We start from the raw sequence: 18954 nt of genomic DNA, 5'->3' as shown, positions 1-18954 counted from the left end.
GGACGTTTGGCATTTGCCAGAGAACACAAAGATTGGCAAATTCGCCACTGGCGCCCTGTGCTCTTCACAGATGAAAGCAGGTTCACACTGAGCACATGTGACAGAGTCTGGAGACGCCGTGGAGAACGTTCTGCTGCCTGCAACATCCTCCAGCATGACTGGTTTGGCAGTGGGTCAGTAATGGTGTGGGGTGGCATTTCTTTGGGGGGCCGCACAGCCCTCCATGTGCTCGCCAGAGGTAGTCTGACTGCCATTAGGTACCGAGATGAGATCCTCAGACCCCTTGTGAGACCATATGCTGGTGCGGTTGGCCCTGGGTTCCTCCTAATGCAAGACAATGCTAGACCTCATGTGGCTGGAGTGTGTCAGCAGTTCCTGCAAGAGGAAGGCATTGATGCTATGGACTGGCCCGCCTATTCCCCAGACCTGAATCCAATTGAGCACATCTGGGACATCATGTCTCGCTCCATCCACCAACGCCACGTTGCACCACAGACTGTCCAGGAGTTGGCGGATGCTTTAGTCCAGGTCTGGGAGGAGATCCCTCAGGAGACCATCCGCCACCTCATCAGGAGCATGCCCAGGCGTTGTAGGGAGGTCATACAGGCACGGGGAGGCCACACACACTACTAAGCCTCATTTTGACTTGTTTTAAGGACAAGTTACATCAAAGTTGGATCAGCCTGTAGTGTGTTTTTCCACTTTAATTTTGAGTGTGACTCCAACTCCAGACCTCCATGGGTTAATAAATTTGATTTCCATTGATAATTTTTATGTGATTTTGTTGTCAGTACATTCAACTATGTAAAGAAAAAAAGTATTTAATAAGAATATTTCATTCATTCAGATCTAGGATGTGTTATTTTAGTGTTCCCTTTATTTTTTTGACCAGTGTATAAAGGGACAACATTTCAAAATGTTTCCAACCTGACTTTGAACTAATTATTAACAAGCTCATAGCAGTCAGACGATTGTAGCTTTATTTGGAACCAGTAGTGGGCGGTAGTGCGACAATATGGATGCGTACCGCCTTTTAAAATCCACCGAAGAAATATGTTGGTAATTGCGCTTGGTTGCCATCTAGCGGAGAAAACAGCGAACAGTCGGGTTGTTGCTTTGAGTATGTCCTGGCCGCTTGTTCATGTAACTTTGGATCCTCATTTATGAAATGAAAACGCGTTAATTCTTAACGTTTCATACCTTCACATCACAGGCCGCAGGAGCTCAGATGTCTGCGTGCAGATAGCGATTATCGCGGACTAGCTTGGTGAAGTCAAGATGGACACCGCGGACGAAGGTACCCGAACTTTCTACTTTTTGAGCCGCTTTGTGGTCCCGTTAGCTGGTCAAACCTCTGCGACGTGTTTCCGTGATACTCTGACTCAGATTATGTCGGTGGTTATAACGTGATTAAGATTACAACTCACCGAGAGAGTCAAAGAAACGCTTATACGGTAAGCTAGCTCCGTTAGCATCAGCTGCTGTAAATAAAAACAGTTAGCCGGTAAACTAGCTCCGTTAGCATCAGCTGCTGTAAACACTAACAGTGACTTTCTCTGATAAGTGAATTAATCTCTTCTCGAAACAGAGTTAATCTCAAATGGAAGAAGTATCAGAAGACCAAAGAGTCCTATCTTCAATAAAGATCTAATAATAAGTCACAATCATGCTGTTATATTCAGTATAATAAGTTACAGAAAAGCGTCAACATATCAGATACTAATAGATTAGTGCCGTCAAACGATTAATCGCAAATTTCAATAGTGAATCGCATATTTAAAATAACATTATTTCGCATTTAAAAATACGAATGGTGAGGATTTTACTTTGTAATTTTGTGTTGTCTTAAGATGAGAGTACTTCACTTGCTGTGTGCCTTTATTTTGAAATCAAGTTGGGCCCCTCTGCTAGCACAGAAGACGCTGCTCAGAAAAAAAACAAAACAATAGATGGGTAATGGGCATAAAGCTTCATACTACAGAGGTGGTGCTCTGTGGTAACCATGGATACCAACAGATGAGGTGCTCTGTGGTAACCATGGACACCAAGAGATGAGCTGCTCTGTTGTAACCATGGACACCAACAGATGAGCTGCTGCTCTGTTGTAACCATGGACACCAACAGATGAGCTGCTCAGTGGTAACCATGGACACCAACAGTAGAATAGGATGTTTGTTTGCTTAGCAACAGTCTGGTTTCAGTTAAACTGCTGGACTAGTTAAATTGGAGTTAAAACATAATCTGCAGTTGATTTTTACTTGTTTTTTTCGATTTCCTTTTCATGTGAATATTGTATTAAAGTCATATCACACTGGAGGAGGAGATGTTGTTCTGTTGTGATTATCTTTAGACCCAATCACAGCAGTCATTGCATACACACAGGTGTGTACATCGCACAGGTGTGCACATACACACAGGTGTGCACATACACACAGGTGTGCTTTGTGTCTGTGTGAAGATAAACCAGTTGAGTAGTTGATGACATGAACAGGGCTGCATAATTTTCCAGTCACTCAAAGCAGATATTGTAGCAGCATGAACTCATGATATGTTGTTGTGTGTCTGACGTACAGGAGACATCTGTCGGGTATGCCGGTCAGAGGGTACCCAGGACAAGCCCCTCTACCACCCCTGTGTCTGCACCGGCAGCATCAAGTTTATCCATCAGGAATGGTAGGTTCAATGAGTCATGGTAAAAAGGGAATTCTCTTATTTATAGTTTTCATCTACCTTGGTAATATGTGTCTGAATTTCCAATCTGTTTGAGTCGTTGAATTTGTTTGAAAATTAGCTTTTAATTCAAACAGAGGGAAATTATTCTGAGAAGAAATATTTCAATCCAGTCAACTCTGACTAAGAGATAATCTGACAGGAATGTACGTCCTGATTAATGTTTATTATCATTATTCTATTATGACCCTAGCCCTCAGTCCTCTTTGACTTGGGAAGGAGTTGCTCATGTGCATGGATGACTGACTCATTTGGGTGGATTCTTCTAATAAACAAAGTGAACTTATGAGGTTTTCTCTGCTTGTTTCACAGCTTACTGCAGTGGCTGAAACACAGCCGCAAAGAATACTGTGAACTCTGCAAACACAGGTTTGCATTTACACCAAGTAAGTCCTTTTATTTTTTCAATAGATTGGATCAGTACTCTAAAGATGGCTGATGTGTCCTGTTTACACCTGGTGCATCCTGGGTGATGACATCACATGGGAACAGCTCTATGTGAGACTGCACCTGAGTCCTCTCTGACCACTGCAGGTGGGATACATGCGGTTATAATTTAAATCTTAAAAACAGGAGTGTGAAGCAGGTTGCAGCAGAGAGAGCATCACAATATATCTCAGGGATGTTTGTACCTGTTTGAAAGCTGTCCACTGATGATATGATCACCTAGGATGCACGTTAACTTCAGTGGTAACCAATAGGGATGCACAATCCCATCCTGGTATCAGATCTCGGTCCGCTCCTGACCCAAATAGCTACATCCAGTAACGGTGACAACAGGCCCATGCATGGAGCTGATGCTCCACGCTGATCTATACAATCTAAAGTATTATGTTAGGCAGAGGCAACTTAGCACAGAGGATGCTAACAACAAAGGCTAAACAGTTAGGATGTATTTCACGCTCATTATGTCACAGACCGTGGTCAGATTGTGGTCTATTTATGGTAGAGGCTGCTGAGTAAAGAGTCTATCAGTATTAACTCATCCATTCATACACATTCACACACTGATGGTAGAGGCTGCTGTGTAAAGAGTCCATCAGTATTAACTCATCCATTCATACACATTCACACACTGATGGTAGAGGCTGCTGTGTAAAGAGTCCATCAGTATTAACTCATCCATTCATACACATTCACACACTGATGGTAGAGGCTGCTGAGTAAAGAGTCCATCTGTATTAACTCATCCATTCATATACACATTCACACACTGATGGTAGAGGCTGCTGAGTAAAGAGTCCATCAGTATTAACTCATCCATTCATACACATTCACACACTGATGGTAGAGGCTGCTGTGTAAAGAGTCCATCAGTATTAACGCATCCATTCATGTGTGTTTGTTAATAAATTATTTACTGATGATAATGACTTCTTTCTCTTGCTCTCGCTCTCTCTCCCTCTCTATCCCTATCTCTCTACCTCTCTCTCTCTCTCACTCTCCCTCTCTCCACTCTTCTCTCTGTTCTCTCTGCAGTCTACTCTCCAGACATGCCGTCCCGCCTGCCTGTCCAGGATATTTTTGCAGGCTTGGTCACCAGTATTGGAACTGCAATCAGATACTGGTTTCACTACACGCTGGTGGCCTTTGCCTGGCTTGGCGTGGTGCCTCTCACTGCATGTAGGTCACATCATGCCTGTGTTGACAAGCAGACAAACAAAACTGAATTTGATCAACAGTTGTCTTTGAGTTCAGAAAGCAGTCCTGTACTCTAAAGAAGGACTGAGGAGCAGAGGTGGAAACGAGCCTTGGACTCTCCTGATCCATTAAACAGCATCAAAACATTCAGGCAGTCAGGAACACACACGAGCTGAGCGGCTACATGTACACATTCAAACCATTAAAACCAGTTCAGATCTCATCCGTCATGGGCCCTTTTTCAAACCAACCCCTACACACTCCCCCACTCCGTTAGAAGTGACACTCTCAGCTGAATGAAGTCTCCTTCATCAAGGTGTAGGGTAGAAATACAGTGGCAGGCTTTGGGAAAAACTTCCCTCTCTCAGGTGGAAACAGGAACTGTGTGTTACCATGGTTACTCAGCGGTATCTTGCGGGAACGGCTTTTTTTTTTGGTAGCTAATGTATTCTGAAAAAATATTTATGTAGCTTACACTATTCTTCTTCTTTAGTTATATTAGTGTAGACTTATAACAAAACTATTAGAATGAGCCTACATTGTTTATTGTAATTTATAATTTCAGTTAATTTATTTAAATTTTTAGATTAGGGTGTCCTAAATTAATGCAAAGACAAGGATATTATTGTTGAACATCAGAGCAGCAAAAAGTGTATTTTTTTTGTTGTTGATTTAAGATTTCACAAAGACATCAAAAGTAGAAAAATTAAGAATAAATATTAACAGTGAAAAGTTGTCTGCAACATGAGTTAATATTCTTTTGTTTTTGCAACAGTCCCTGTAAATATAAAACACTTTACAATAAATAAACATAAATTTGATCCTCAAAACACATGTGAAGTTGTTAACGTCTGTATGAGGATATTAAATGTCTATCTTAGTTGGAGCAGTGTTTGAACATACAGGTTGCTTCATCCATGACGACCGGACACAATAGGCGTTGCACGTGATCCTAAAGTCGTCATCGGTGCACACTCGCTGGTGGAGGGTTTTATAACCCACTACCACTCCCCGCTAGTTGGTTTGGGACGGACTTAATATGGCGGTCCCTCCGCGAGGACGCGCAAACGGAGGGGTAGTGGGTAGGGAGAGGGTGTAGTGGCCGGTTTGAAAAAGGGCCATGGTGTCAGATGTTTAGTGTCCAGACGCTATAGCGCCCCCCTGAGCTCAGAGGCTCAAACTGACAGAGGAGAGGATGAGACTTACCTGCTCGGATCCTCCTCGCTCTCCTTCTTGCTCTCTTCCTTGTCCTATCAGTGAAAAGTTCAGATGGAGGTTTTTGTGGTAGAGTTCAGGTGAGCGTAGCAGACAGGAGGTGGGAGAGTTAGAGTCTGCTTTATTTTAAACTCAGGCAGCATCGCACACATCAGGGGAAGCCTAACAGATCTTCTCTGTAATCTCAGCATGCTCACACTATGAGATATGAGAAGTCACGACACATCACAGACTACAGGACTAGATTATTGTGCTACATGGAGGACCGCACCACCTCACATGACCTCATGTAAACGATGGAGCTGGAGGTTAAATAAGCGGTTAAAATGCTCTCAGCAGAGAGAACAGAACATAAAAACAAAAACGAGTTTGGATGAAGAAATGTCTGGGGAGACGCGGACAACATGGAGTGGGTATTCTTCAGTGAGAGCTACAGGTCAGATTGTAAATGTCAGATGATTTCAGTTGTCCAGCTCACCTGTGCGCTTTGCGTCCTGCCTCCCTCATCTCTCTGGGTCATTGTGGTCACACACGACTTGCACCAAACCCTTTCATGAGAAAATCATCAGCATTTTAATTCCTAAATATCAAACATGTTTGTCATAAATCACGGCGTCTCTGATGATCTCAGAGCAGATCCAATCCAAAGATCCAATCCAAAGATTGGATCTTTATACAACTCGCACTACAAAATAATCTGGGACGATAGTCGGTTCAGAGCATCCTGGAGTCGGGAACGACCCTGTAGTTGTGGGAAAGAATCAAAGCGGCCCGATTGTCCTGCAGTCTGAGCCAGACTTTAGACACATCAAGTGAAACTGTCTCAGTTTAGATAAATATGAATGTTTAACATAAGTTGTCTTCCTCTGGGCTCACTGTCTGAAAGAAATGTCTACAGCCGGTTAGCATGAGAAATGAAGAAGTGCTAGAACATGTCCAGTTACTGTTTAAGGAGTTCAGGCTTTGTGTGGGCTCAGGTTCTGCTGTGAAGATGTGATGGACCTTGTCATTCTTTTAAGTTTCACACAGTTTGATGTTTAATGATGAATTCTGAAGTCTTGTCTCGGTGCTTTTCTAACAGGTCGCATCTACAAGTGTTTGTTTACCGGCTCTGTGAGCTCTCTCCTCACCCTGCCTCTGGACATGCTGTCCACGTGAGTCTTGACTCCCTCTCTCTCGTAATGTTGCTCTACACGTCGTGTTAAAAATGAACCATGACATCACAATGTTGCTTCTCTTCCTGGCAGACAAAACCTGCTGGCAGACTGCCTCCAGGGCTGTTTTGTGGTCACATGCACGCTGTGCGCTTTCATCAGCCTGGTGTGGCTGCGAGAGCAGATCGTTCATGGTGGTGCCCCTCTCTGGCTGGATCAGCATCAACCCCCTCTGGTTCCTAACCCCCCTCATGGTCCTGCTCCGGCTAATGAGGTGAGTTCTCTGCAGAACGCATGCTAAGATGTCTCCTCCTTTCCTTCACTTCCTGCACAAATAGTGTCTTAGTGAACTGTCTTGATGTCTCATTGGATGGATCAAACAGCTGATTGATCATTTATCTGATTCACTATCTAGAAGATGTATGTTAATGATCAGCTCCTTGTGATCCCTGAAGGGTTTTATTTATATTTACATTTAGTCTAACTCAAACTAGACTTCATGTCATATGACGTTTGATTCCTACATTTAGAGGAGAATCATGTCTCACACGGCCATGAGTACAGGTAAAGGAGTGTCTGAGGTGACGTCAGTAAGCCTGTACCATATCAGAGCGGGGCCTGCTTAGCTAGTCTGTGTGTGATCAGGTCCCAGGTGCTAACGTTGGTGGTAATGTGCAGGCGGCTGCAGATGAAGCAGCAGCAGCGGGGCCCCCTGCTCCAGGCGGGCCAGAGCCCGCAGACCCAAACGAAGCTGGTAACCACGGAGATGAGGCCGAACTGGATGACGAGGAAGAAGATGAGGACGGGGAGGAAGACGAGGAGGAGGAGGATGAGGAAGGCAGGGAGGAGGATGCTGCTGATGCCAATAACGGAGGACAAGGTGAGCTCTTGTGTGAACTGGTGAATTGTTAGATCTCAAACCAAGCGAGCCAGCACAGGCGGAGGTGGCGTCTCTTCACTGAACACGGTTTGCGTTTCTCTCTGTGGTTCTTTGCAGAAGATCTGAACTGGAACGCCCTGGAGTGGGACCGTGCAGCAGAGGAGCTGACCTGGGAACGGGTGAGGATCTATTTATTTATCCCACCTTGTTCTATGAAAATCTGTGATGTGACTGAGACATGAGTGAAACAGGGTAACAGGATGTAGGCTTAAGACAGTCCATCCTGATCCTGGCTTCATGCCTCAGCTGCTCTCTGCTGGGCTTCAGGGCTTCCTGTGAGTAGTATTTTCAAGTGATAAAGGATGCTGATGACGTGTCCTTCTCTTTGTTCTCATAGATGCTGGGGCTGGATGGCTCTTTGGTTTTCTTGGTAAGTTTACATACCATACTGTCTTTATACCCAGCAGCCCTTTTCAGACGCACAAGTGCCGTATCTGAGCTCAGCCGTCACCACGTCTTTGTACGTTCATATTGATTCCATGACGGTAGATAGACAGACAGATAGATACTTTATTAATCCTGAGGAAAAATTCCAAGCATCCAGTAGCAGGTTACAAAGACGTACATGACATGAAACATTTGTTACAAATTAACCACAAAACCGACGCGCCCTCCCATACATATATATTAACCCGAAAAAAATATTTAAAGAATACCCCTAGATGAATCAAACTTAAACTGTGCAATTAAAAATAGACTTATACAAGAAATGTACATAACCCGTGCAGGGATAAAAATATATGTGACATTTAAAAAAGAACCTATAAACAGTTGTAATTAGACCTGAATATAAAAAATAAAAAAGTGTTGACCTTCTGAAAGCCGGTCTGTGTGGTCACGTTGTGTTCCGGCGCTGAGCTCCACGCTGGCTCTTCGGATCCTGTCTCTCCTCTGTAACGCCTCTGAAGACGAACAAAGGGGGTTCACTTCATCCCCCTTAATGCCTCCACAGCATTCAGACTGAAGGTGAAACGTCACAGGGGCGTAAATATCGCGGCTTGAAACAGCGGTCTGAACAGTTTTGTCCTTCCAGTTTAAATTCTAAACTATTGAAGCTTACGTTAAATATGACCCGATGGATGACGTGTTTTCACTTGCCGTGTATCTCACGAGATAAGAGATCTGGTGAAACTAGAAACGCGGTTTCCTAAATCGATGTTTTACATCCTTTTGAGGAAGGGTCATTCTTCAGGTTCTGTAAAATATCATTGTTTAACTCCACAGTCCTGTCGTAAATGAAATATCGCTGCATGAACATCTTGGTTTCTTTACGAGTAGAAAACGATGAGTGTTGTTGTCTTTTTTAGGAGCACGTGTTCTGGGTGGTGTCTCTCAACACTCTCTTCATCCTGGTCTTTGGTGAGTAAGAACGCGTCGACAATGACCTAATGTTCCCTCTTAATGAACTGATGTAAACCTGCTTTATCCGTGTCTCTCGACCAGCGTTCTGTCCGTATCACATCGGCCATTTCTCCGTGGTTGGACTGGGCTTTGAGGACTACGTAAGTGGACAAGTTCTGGTCTCTTTTCCTGCTTGGTTGTGAAGTGGTTGGTTTCTTTTTTTGCTCATGATGATGTCGTGTGTCTGCAGGTCAAAGCTTCTCACTTTGATGGCCTCATCACCACCATCCTCGGATACATCCTTCTGGCTGGAGCTCTCATCGTCTGCCATGTATCCTCAACACAAAGCCCACTTAGTGCGTCAAGGCTGTGAGGCTGAGCAGGCTGTTACTCTGACCCCTAGTGTTTAAAACGGGTACTGGAGTCCAAACATTGTAGAGAGCTGTCTCCCCCCCTCCTCTCTAGAGTCCATGCTCACTCAGGTCACCATGTGGTGGACTCTGAAGCTTCAGTGTTTATCCAGCTCTGCATGGGTCTGTAAACCTTTCTGTGTTCTAACCTCTCTCCATTTTTCAAAAGCATCTCCAATATTGGTCCTAGTTTGAGCACGTTTCTGCTCGTGGAGCTTATTAGAAACATGCAGAGGCTTTTTAGGTCGGGTACAATCACTTCTATCTGAACCACTTCTCTTGACCACTTCCATCACTGCAACACCTGTTGGTTTGACCTGATAACTGCTCTCATATCTGACAAACCGAGGGGCGTCCAAAACGGCCGTGTGGGGGTGCCTTAAAACTGCCTACCTTCTCTGGTCCAAACAAATCCAGAGCATTCAGGAGCAGAATCTAAAGTTAGAAGGAGGACATACTGGCTGCTGCATTGTTGTCAGAGAAGCCAGCACTTCAACATAGCATGTTTCTTTAATGTCTGATCATATAGTAAGATCACTTTATCATTTACCTCTCTATACATCTCACTGATTTGTCCTTTAAAGTACAGACTGATTGTTGTTTGTGTCACATTCGGTGTTGGACCTTAACCGTGTTTCCTTCAGGCATTGGCTTCATTAGTGAGGTTCCAGCGGTCCAGACGTCTTCTGGGTGTCTGCTACATCGTCGTCAAGGTGACTCAAAGATGAAAGATTTCAATGTGCCTGTATCGAACAAGCAAAGCTCTTATTTCCAGGAGTCATTTGGTAAATTAAGGTTATGGAAACAGAAAGTAAATGAGGTTTTGTTGCAGGTGTCCCTGCTGGTTGTCATGGAGATCGGCCTGTTCCCTCTGATTTGCGGCTGGTGGCTGGACATTTGTTCCTTGGTAAGACATGCAGAGTAGACTGAATGGATGGTGTGTGTCCAGTCAGCAGCGGGCCTTAATGATGTGTCAGGTGGATTTATATCCCCATGTCGTCATGGTAACAGAAAAGCCCCCACACCATGATGCATGTGTTTGTTCATTGCAGGAGATGTTTGATGCCACTCTGAAGGACAGAGAGCAGAGTTTTGACTCAGCCCCCGGGACCACCATGTTCCTCCACTGGCTGGTGGGCATGGTCTACGTCTTCTACTTTGCCTCCTTCATCCTGCTGCTCAGAGAGGTGAGTGAAGGACAGACACCACCACGCGTTGTGACCCGTTTTCAAAATATCCAACCATCATAGCTTTTAGAATCTTTGTTTTAAAGTTTTAGTTTTGGATAGTTGATAGAGTCTGAAATCTGGGAGAGAGAGAGAGAGAGAGAGAGAGTGGGGAATGAGAGAGGCAGGAAGAGAGCCACAGGTGGGACTTGAACCCGGCTGACCACTTAGAGGATAATAACCTCCGTACATGGGGTGCAACCTAACCGCTAGGCCATCTGTGCCCTGACTTTTAGAATCTTAACCTTTTGCATGATTGTCTGTTTGCAGGTACTGAGGCCTGGTGTCTTGTGGTTCCTGAGGAACCTTAATGATCCGGACTTCAACCCGGTCCAAGAGATGATCCACCTGCCCATCTACAGACACCTGCGGAGGTTCATACTCTCTGTGGTCAGTCTTAAGTCCTTTCCAAACACAACGTGCCCACATTCCTCCTGCTTCTTACATAGAAACATTCTGCTGAGCTAACACATTACCTTCATTACATGTGATGAGTTACATCCTTCCATAAGGGCTGTTTTAATGAGAGTTCACCTGAGAGGTACAGAGGTTTGAGTCATTGACTGAGGAGACAGCTGAGAATCCTCTAGAGGATCCTGTCCAGGAGTGTTGATTCATGATGGTTGAAAAAAGGAAGCTTGACTCCTAAATTCCACCAGATGCGTGTCAGGTCCGTCTCCACTGATATGTTTTCACTTTATTCAATGTGTGTGCGTCCACTGGCTCCGCTGCACTGCGCCTGAGCTCCGTCAGTCCACTTCCCTCCGTAGCAGATACTCAAGTTTCTATTTTTGCTGGATGCCGGAGCACAGCGCATCAATTTGCCACAGAAAAGATCGAGCAGGACAGGAAGTGAAACATTTAAACAACGTGAAAACATCCGGTTCATATTCAGAATGAAAGACTCCGTTTTACCGGTTCAGAGAAATGACCTTTACAACCTTGCAGTTCCTTGAGTGTCCACCAGAGGCTGGCTGTAGAAGCACAGGAAGTCACATACACACCCATTCTAAAAAAACTTTTTTTTACAGCAGAGATTAACATGTTTACACCCTGGTTTAAAAAAAAAAAAATAGGTCTGGTCAGGGCATGAGAGTGTGTTTAAAATAATGCTCTGGTGACTGATTGGTTACAGACAATCATCCACATGTGTATTTAAAATGGTCTTTCTTTGGTGTGTGTGTGTGTGTGTGTGTGTGTGTGTGTGTGTGTGTGTGTGTGTGTGTGTGTGTGTGTGTGTGTGTGTGTGTGTGTGTGTGTGTGTGTGTGTGTGTGTGTGTGTGTGTGTGTGTGTGTGTGTGTGTGTGTGTGTGTGTGTGTGTGTGTGTGTGTGTGTGTGTGTGTGTGTGTGTGTGTGTGTGTGTGTGTGTGTGTGTGTGTGTGTGTGTGTGTGTGTGTGTGTGTGTGTGTGTGTGTGTGTGTGTGTGTGTGTGTGTGTGTGTGTGTGTGTGTGTGTGTGTGTGTGTGTGTGTGTGTGTGTGTGTGTGTGTGTGTGTGTGTGTGTGTGTGTGTGTGTGTGTGTGTGTGTGTGTGTGTGTGTCTTTTCAGGTGGTGTTTGGCTCCATAGTTCTGCTGATGCTTTGGCTTCCCATCAGAATAATCAAGCTGTTCTTCCCATCCTTCCTCCCCTACAACGTCATGCTGTACAGGTACAAACCACCACACCACATGACTCTGTTTCTCCCTCAGATGAAAACAAGCTGCTGTGACGTAGATGTTTTATAAAGTGTCTCTGATCTCTCTCTCTCTCTCTCTCTCTCTCTGCAGTGACGCCCCAGTCAGTGAGCTCTCTCTGGAGCTGCTGCTGCTGCAGGTCGTTCTGCCCGCACTGCTGGAGCAGGGACACACGCGCCAGTGGCTCAAACGGCTCGTTCACGCCTGGACCTTCACGGCTGGATACATGCTGTAGGTTAAACACACACACGCAGAACCACATGCACACACACGCACACATTGCAGCATTACATATAATTGATACATTTCAATTAGTGTAAAACATCCGGTGCTTTGGATTTTCCTGTTCAGGGGGACGAGGAGGGCGGAGAGACGGAGAGAGAGAGGAGGAGAGAGTAGAGAGTACTGCTCCATGATGGGTGGTGGAGGTCCAGAGTTGTTTGGGGGGGGGGGGGTGGGGTAGTTGGCAGGAGACTGGGGGGTGGCTGCGGTCGCACTCAATGCTGGACGCTCAGTTTTAACATCATCATACACTCATCACAGAACCGTCACACAGAGAGACTTTAAACTTAATTTCAGACACACATTTATAAAAGTTCATCAGTGTCGATGTCCACATGGCGACCTGTGACCGTGTCAGTGACCCATGGCTCCTCCACAGTGACCTTCACTCCTACCTGCTGGGGGATCATGACGACGATGACAACCAGCCAAACAACAACCTACCTGGTCGCCTTAACAACAACAGGATACCTGGCCTTGGGGAGGGCCTTCATGCTGCCCATCAGGCCATCCTGCAGCAGGGAGGTCCAGTGGGTTTCAGGTCGTACCACCGGCCCGCCAACTTCCCTCTCAAGGTGAGTCTCAGTGCTCTGCTGACTCATGTCAGGATTTCTTTTTGTCACTGTAGAAGTTGCTGCTGCTCCGAGGTCTCCTCCACATCTGACGCTCTCTTTGTGTGTCTTTGTTGTGAGTCCAGATTGTCCTGCTGGTCGTCTTCATGTGTGTCACCTTGTTAATGGCCAGTTTGATCTGCCTCACGCTGCCAGGTGAGTTATTTTTAACCTCTCCTGTTCTCAGTAGTTCTTTACACCTGTGATGACCGTCCTCTTCCTGCATGTCAGTGTGTGCAGGTCGCTGGCTCATGTCTTTCTGGATGGGCAACGCCATGATCCACGAGCTGTACACCGCCGCCAGCGGCCTGTACGTCTGCTGGCTGTCCATTCGAGCCGCCACCGTGATGCTGTCGTGGATGCCACAGGGGCGCAACGTCATCATGGTCAAAGTTCACGAGTGGACACTGATGGTAATGTAGATGTTTTTATGTGGAAGATGTGGAAGATGTGGTTTGTGGTCTCTGACGTGCTGTGTGTGTTTGTGAACAGATCCTTAAGACCCTGGTGGTGGCTGTCATGTTAGCCGGTGTGATCCCGCTGCTGCTGGGTTTGTTGTTTGAGCTGGTCATCGTAGCTCCGCTCAGAGTCCCACTGGACCAGACGCCGCTCTTCTACCCCTGGCAGGTAGGAGTGTGTGTGTGTGTGTGTGTCTGTATGTCAAAAGAGGAGAAGAGAGATATTTCGACCTTTTCAATGTGAAGACAAACATGTTCATGTTGTGTTTGTTGACATGTTTGTTTCTGTGTTTGTGGCAGGACTGGGCGTTGGGCGTGCTTCATGCTAAAATCATCGCTGCCATCACACTCATGGGTCCTCAGTGGTGGCTCAAAACGGTCATCGAGCAGGTCAGCTCCTCTTCCAAACAAACACATGAATGTGATGTTTGAGTATGTGTAAGGAGAAGAATACTCTAAGAACCAATCCCTCTCTCTCGTCCCTTCAGGTGTATGCTAACGGTATCCGTAACATTGACCTCCACTTCATCGTGCGCGGCCTGGCTGCTCCGGTCATCTGCGTCCTGCTGCTGTCTCTGAGTGTCCCTTACACCATCTCTAGAGGCATCACACCGCTGCTGGGTGAGTGTCCTCTAACATCAACCAGTAGAGCTGCTTTCTTTCTGAGAATTGAAGCTCTGCTCGTGCGTCTTGTATCCATGACAACAGTCCCTTAAAAAACGGTGTCTGTCTGTCTGTGTCTCTCTGTGTGCTGCTCCAGTGATTATTCTGACCCCCCCCCCCCTTGACAGGTGTGCAGCCGGAGATGCAGACGCTGGTGGACAGGAGGATCTATCCGTTCCTGCTGATGGTGGTCACCCTGCTGGCCATCCTGACCTTCCAGATCAGACAGTTCAAACGCCTCTACGAGCACATCAAGAACGACAAGTCGGTAGACCCAAAAAAACCTGAGTTAGAAACTCAAATACCAGGATGTACAGAGCTCTGTGTTTCATGTATGTAAAGTAGACCCGGCAGCACTCCAAAACTCCAGCAGGTCTCTTGTTACAGTTCTTGAGTCACTCCCCCTCGTTTTAAAGTCATGAAACAGGGTGAAGGATCCAAGGTGTCGTGGAGACTTTAGTTAGACGAAGCTCAGACTGAGGAGATGACCTCTGCTCTCACTAAAAACCTCAAGTCAAAGAAGGACCCCCTTACATGTCCTGGCAGTTCAAGGGGGCACGCCTCTGTGACGCCTCACCTTCATGGTGAAGGCGTAATGGGGGACCACGGTGTCCCACAGCTGGGCCAGTATCTGAGGTAGTCACAGAGACAGGGGAGAGACGGCAGGGTGGAACCGTGGTGCTGAGTGGTCTTTGTTTATGAGGAGGGGGCTCTGGTCATAACGTGCTGCAGGCGCTGTCTGCTCCGTGGCGAGGATGGTTGTCTCTGTCGCTGATAGTCACGGCGTCGTCGTTAAGGAAAATAATAAAATAAAGATTATAACCTTACAGGACAGACATTATAGAAGGCGGCCCAGCTTTGGCCCGGGGGCCGCCAGTTTCAGACCCCTGCTGTTTTTCTAAACGCTGGTCAGAGAAAGTCGTTACACATGAAGAATCCAGGTTAATGTCTCATCTCTCCTGCAGAGGTGTGTTCCACCACATTTCCTGAATGACTCTTTCATAATAAAAGAATTTCAACAGCTTGAAAAGTGGGGACTTCTATTGTGAAAGATTTGGAGGAAATGTGTTAATCATTTAAACTCTTCACAGCCACCGTACGCTTCTTTGAATCCTCCTGGACTGAATACACACTGGCTGCTTTGTGGACAACAGGCCCTGATGTGTTTTAATCATTGATCAACACTTCTGTTTCTCCTGCAGGTATCTGGTCGGGCAGCGACTGGTGAACTACGAGCGGCAGGCGGGCAGGAGCTCCTCCTCGTTCAGCCCCTCCTCGTAGACGCTGCTGAAGGATCAGTGGAGCCCACTCGCTCTGTCCAGCTCTCAGGGCTTTGATCCGCTCCTGTGGGGAAACCTGCAGGATCCAAACTGGACTGAAGGTGGAGTCCTCTGATTTATCTGCTGCTGTCATGAATGGGAGACAAAGACTTTAAAAACATGTTAAAGCAGCAGCAGAGAGCGTCACAGTGTGACTCTGCGTGTTGGGATGACGTCTGTAGTGAGACTTTATTTTAGAACGGATTTGAGTTGAAAGAGGTCGGCTTGAGTTTAGACTCGACCTCAGGTTGTGCTTCCTCTGAATGTTTGTTTGTCTTGGTTTCAGCGAGTCTCTGTTTACGGGACGTGTCTGACATTTCACAGCTCTGAAGGAGATCTTTGGACTGAAGTGTGAACGCCTCTCTTCTTATCTGAAGCTGTCATCAACAACAGGTGCTCTGTGATACGGAGGGGCACACCTGATGTAGCAATGTGATTTTATTCTTTTTAAACATTATTTTATTAAGTGTGTCTGTTGATTTTGAGTGATTGGAATAAGGAGGAGCTGTGAGATAGAACTACTCACAGCATGCCTGTTACACACTCTGACTGATTTTAAAAACCTTATTGAAGTGCTGCTAACAGCTGATGATAGAAACATCCAAACACTGATTCTCTGTTGGAAGAAAGCAACTGACCTTCATCACATTCATCTCAGAACAAACCACATCATCTCTGAAGGACCTGCAGGGATGAAGGATATTATCATACTGAAGATTAAATCAGCAGAGGGCGAGACATCCCGACTATTACCACACCGATGCTTTCCTACATTTCAAATTCACGTCTAAAGAACGAGGCCTTCATGCGGCGCTCAGCGATGATGAAAGTAATCTGACATTGTGAGAGGTGTGTCTTCTCCGACGAAGCTACCCCCACAGCCTTTATTTTAATCATAAGTTTTATTTTGAAAATCAACTTCCTTTAACTTGCATGTGCACTGACTTTACACTCGCCTGGCGTGCGTGCGTGCGTGCGTGCGTGCATGCGTGCATGCGTCAGTCGGTTGAAGCCTCTGTTACATTGTGAGGATGTATTATTTTCATAAAGCACGCCTGATGTCATCGGATCACCTGATACCCGCCTCTCTGAACGATGTGTTCATGTGTTACGAAAGCGTATAGATGGTTTTTCATGTGCCAAACACAGAAAGTCTACTGCGAGAGAGAGAGGAGCAGCGATTGGTCAGGGCCGATTCCGATGTTTAGAACAAAAGTCTTACCCAATTCATGAATTCTTTTGGTCACTCCCACAATGCGACATTTTCTCATCGTGTGGTCAAACATGTCTGTTGTTTCTTGGAGTCAGTCTGATGCTCCCTGTGTGAAGATTTCAAGTCAGTGTGTTGTTGTTGTCGTCCCGTGTGTTCACAGCATTGTTCTGCTCGACCGGCGCCCTGACAAACCTTTACACCCGTCACGTTTCTAAAGCACCTTTTAGAACTTGAAGTCAAATCTTTCTTTAATCAAGTAGAATCAAGTTTTTTTCTAATACATCGTTTGAATGTTTCATTTTTTTTTTTTTCACCGTTTGCAATCGTTTTAGAATCACGAACACTGTCGTCACAGAGAGTATGTGTTTGAGTTCTCCTCTCACTGAGGCGCCGGCGTGTCACGGCGCTCGCTCTGAGAGGCGCCGGCGCGTCACGGCGCTCGCTCTGAGAGACGTCGGCGCGTCACGGAGCTCGCTCTGTCAGCTGTGCATCATCTGTTCCTCACACTGACACGTGTTGTCTGTTTGTTCGATGTTTTTCTGTTACAATGTGTGTGTGCGTGCGTGCGTGGTTAACATGAACTTGAGTGCTGCTGTGTGTGGATGCTCACATTATTTGGATGAAGCGCTAAAGTGACCTTTTAGTGAGCCATGAACTGAGCCGGACACTTTCCAGTTATGGTCTTCGATTTCAATTTGTAGAAGCGAATGATTTCTATTTTTATAAGCGCAGGACAGAGGCGTTGGCATGTACTTCTTCATTGTTCTGGTTCTTTAGTATGAAACCATAATAAACCATTTTCATCAGACTCCACTGTTTTCTTTTCTCCTCGCTCACTGATGATGCTGTGGTGACATCATCTCAGAGAGCTCCAGATGACTAACACTACGAGAACCTACAAAATAAAATCCTGCTTCAGAAACCTGTGGTGTTGTATTTCAGCCTCTTCAATCTTTGCTGTTTGCTCTTCTGAAATACAAGATCATTCTCTGAAAAAGATTCAAATGGAAGAATCCAGGAAGGCAACTTGAAGCATGCATCCAAAGATGAGTGCCGTAATGTGTCTGCTGCTGTTAGCACACATGACTCATTTGGAGAGCCTGCCCATGAACTCTTCTTGAGTTGTCCTTTCATAAGGGTCGCTCACAGAGAGTAAGGGTGAGTCACTGAGAGTAAGGGTCACTCACAGAGTCACAGTAAGGGTCGCTCACAGGGAGTCACAGAGAGTAAGGGTCGCTCACGGAGTCACAGAGAGTAAGGGTCGCTCACAGGGAGTCAGAGAGTAAGGGTCGCTCACGGAGTCACAGAGAGTAAGGGTCGCTCACAGGGAGTCAGAGAGTAAGGGTCGCTCACGGAGTCACAGAGAGTAAGGGTCGCTCACAGAGTCACAGAGGGTAAGGGTCGCTCACAGGGAGTCACAGAGAGTAAGGGTCGCTCTCTTATACCGATTGGCAACAGTCAGGTTTACTGTGGGATTTAAAAAATGGTGGTTGTTGGTACAGGATTGGCTCTTGTGTTTGACCAATCACGTGCACTCAGAGTCCCTCTTGTGCTGGGAGAGTACCTCCTCTTAAGCAGGAGTTAAAAAGGTTCCTCTAATTGCGGTAAAATAGTTCCTAGTTCATAATCAATTAAAAAAAAAGGGGGGGAGGGTCCAACAGTTCCTAGAACTATTAAGAAGTTCCTGCGGTCTTTAAACGCCTCATAGACATCCTCACTCTGCCACTTGCTCTTAGTGAGTTTCATTCAACCTGAATAATTCATGCTGCTTACTCATCGGCTCAGCCCGACTTCAACTGGACATTTTACCAGGGTGCTGGCAAAAAAATATATATAATTATCTTGAGATCTGATAAATTTATGTATTTATCTGAGAATTTGATTAAATGTGACTAAAGTGGCCAAGAATCCGTCTTCTAACCATTCATTCAGTATGAAGTTGAGTCCAGTTCTGGGATCAGGACCACACAGCCCCAGGAGACAGGAAGTGGGTCTCAATCCAATTAAAGCTAAGTCTCAACAGTTCTAAAAGCCATCGTGGACACCACCAGGAGTATATGCAGCTGTGACATCAGAA

The 18954-nt window shown here is 45.9% G+C and overlaps 1 protein-coding gene across 7 annotated transcripts; it reads left to right on the top strand.

Annotated features, from left to right (window-relative positions):
* The first annotated feature begins 1048 nt into the window (after positions 1-1048).
* Positions 1049-17803, top strand: LOC109993902 (E3 ubiquitin-protein ligase MARCHF6). Of its 7 annotated transcripts, XM_065954413.1 has the most exons (27): positions 1049-1120; positions 1214-1297; positions 2574-2673; positions 3043-3116; positions 4210-4353; positions 6668-6740; positions 6834-7014; positions 7419-7620; positions 7738-7799; positions 8018-8050; positions 8988-9039; positions 9124-9182; positions 9272-9352; positions 10076-10144; positions 10264-10338; positions 10484-10618; positions 10928-11047; positions 12206-12306; positions 12425-12562; positions 12993-13188; positions 13311-13380; positions 13456-13637; positions 13717-13851; positions 13983-14072; positions 14171-14303; positions 14443-14609; positions 15548-17803. In XM_065954413.1, the coding sequence occupies exons 2-27, from the start codon at positions 1279-1281 to the stop codon at positions 15680-15682; spliced, it is 2826 nt and encodes a 941-aa protein (XP_065810485.1). In that variant the 5' UTR covers positions 1049-1120; positions 1214-1278; the 3' UTR covers positions 15683-17803. The 7 variants fall into 7 exon arrangements, with proteins under 7 accessions (XP_065810485.1, XP_065810489.1, XP_029135742.2 ...); XM_065954417.1 differs by having other exon boundaries at positions 1066-1297; positions 14443-14613; XM_029279909.2 differs by having other exon boundaries at positions 1066-1297; positions 14443-14677; positions 15548-15687.
* The last annotated feature ends 1151 nt before the right edge of the window (positions 17804-18954 follow it).

The sequence above is a fragment of the Labrus bergylta genome, chromosome 4 (genome assembly GCF_963930695.1).
Source record: "Labrus bergylta chromosome 4, fLabBer1.1, whole genome shotgun sequence".
NCBI classification, from domain to species: Eukaryota; Metazoa; Chordata; class Actinopteri; order Labriformes; family Labridae; genus Labrus; species Labrus bergylta.
This window is presented reverse-complemented; position numbering and strand designations above follow the sequence as displayed.

Coding starts and splice junctions, on each gene's coding strand:
- LOC109993902 (XM_065954413.1), top strand. Junction 7,015..7,418: donor GTCCTGCTCCGGCTAATGAG/GTGAGTTCTCTG, acceptor GGTAATGTGCAG/GCGGCTGCAGATGAAGCAGC. Junction 13,381..13,455: donor GATCTGCCTCACGCTGCCAG/GTGAGTTATTTT, acceptor CCTGCATGTCAG/TGTGTGCAGGTCGCTGGCTC.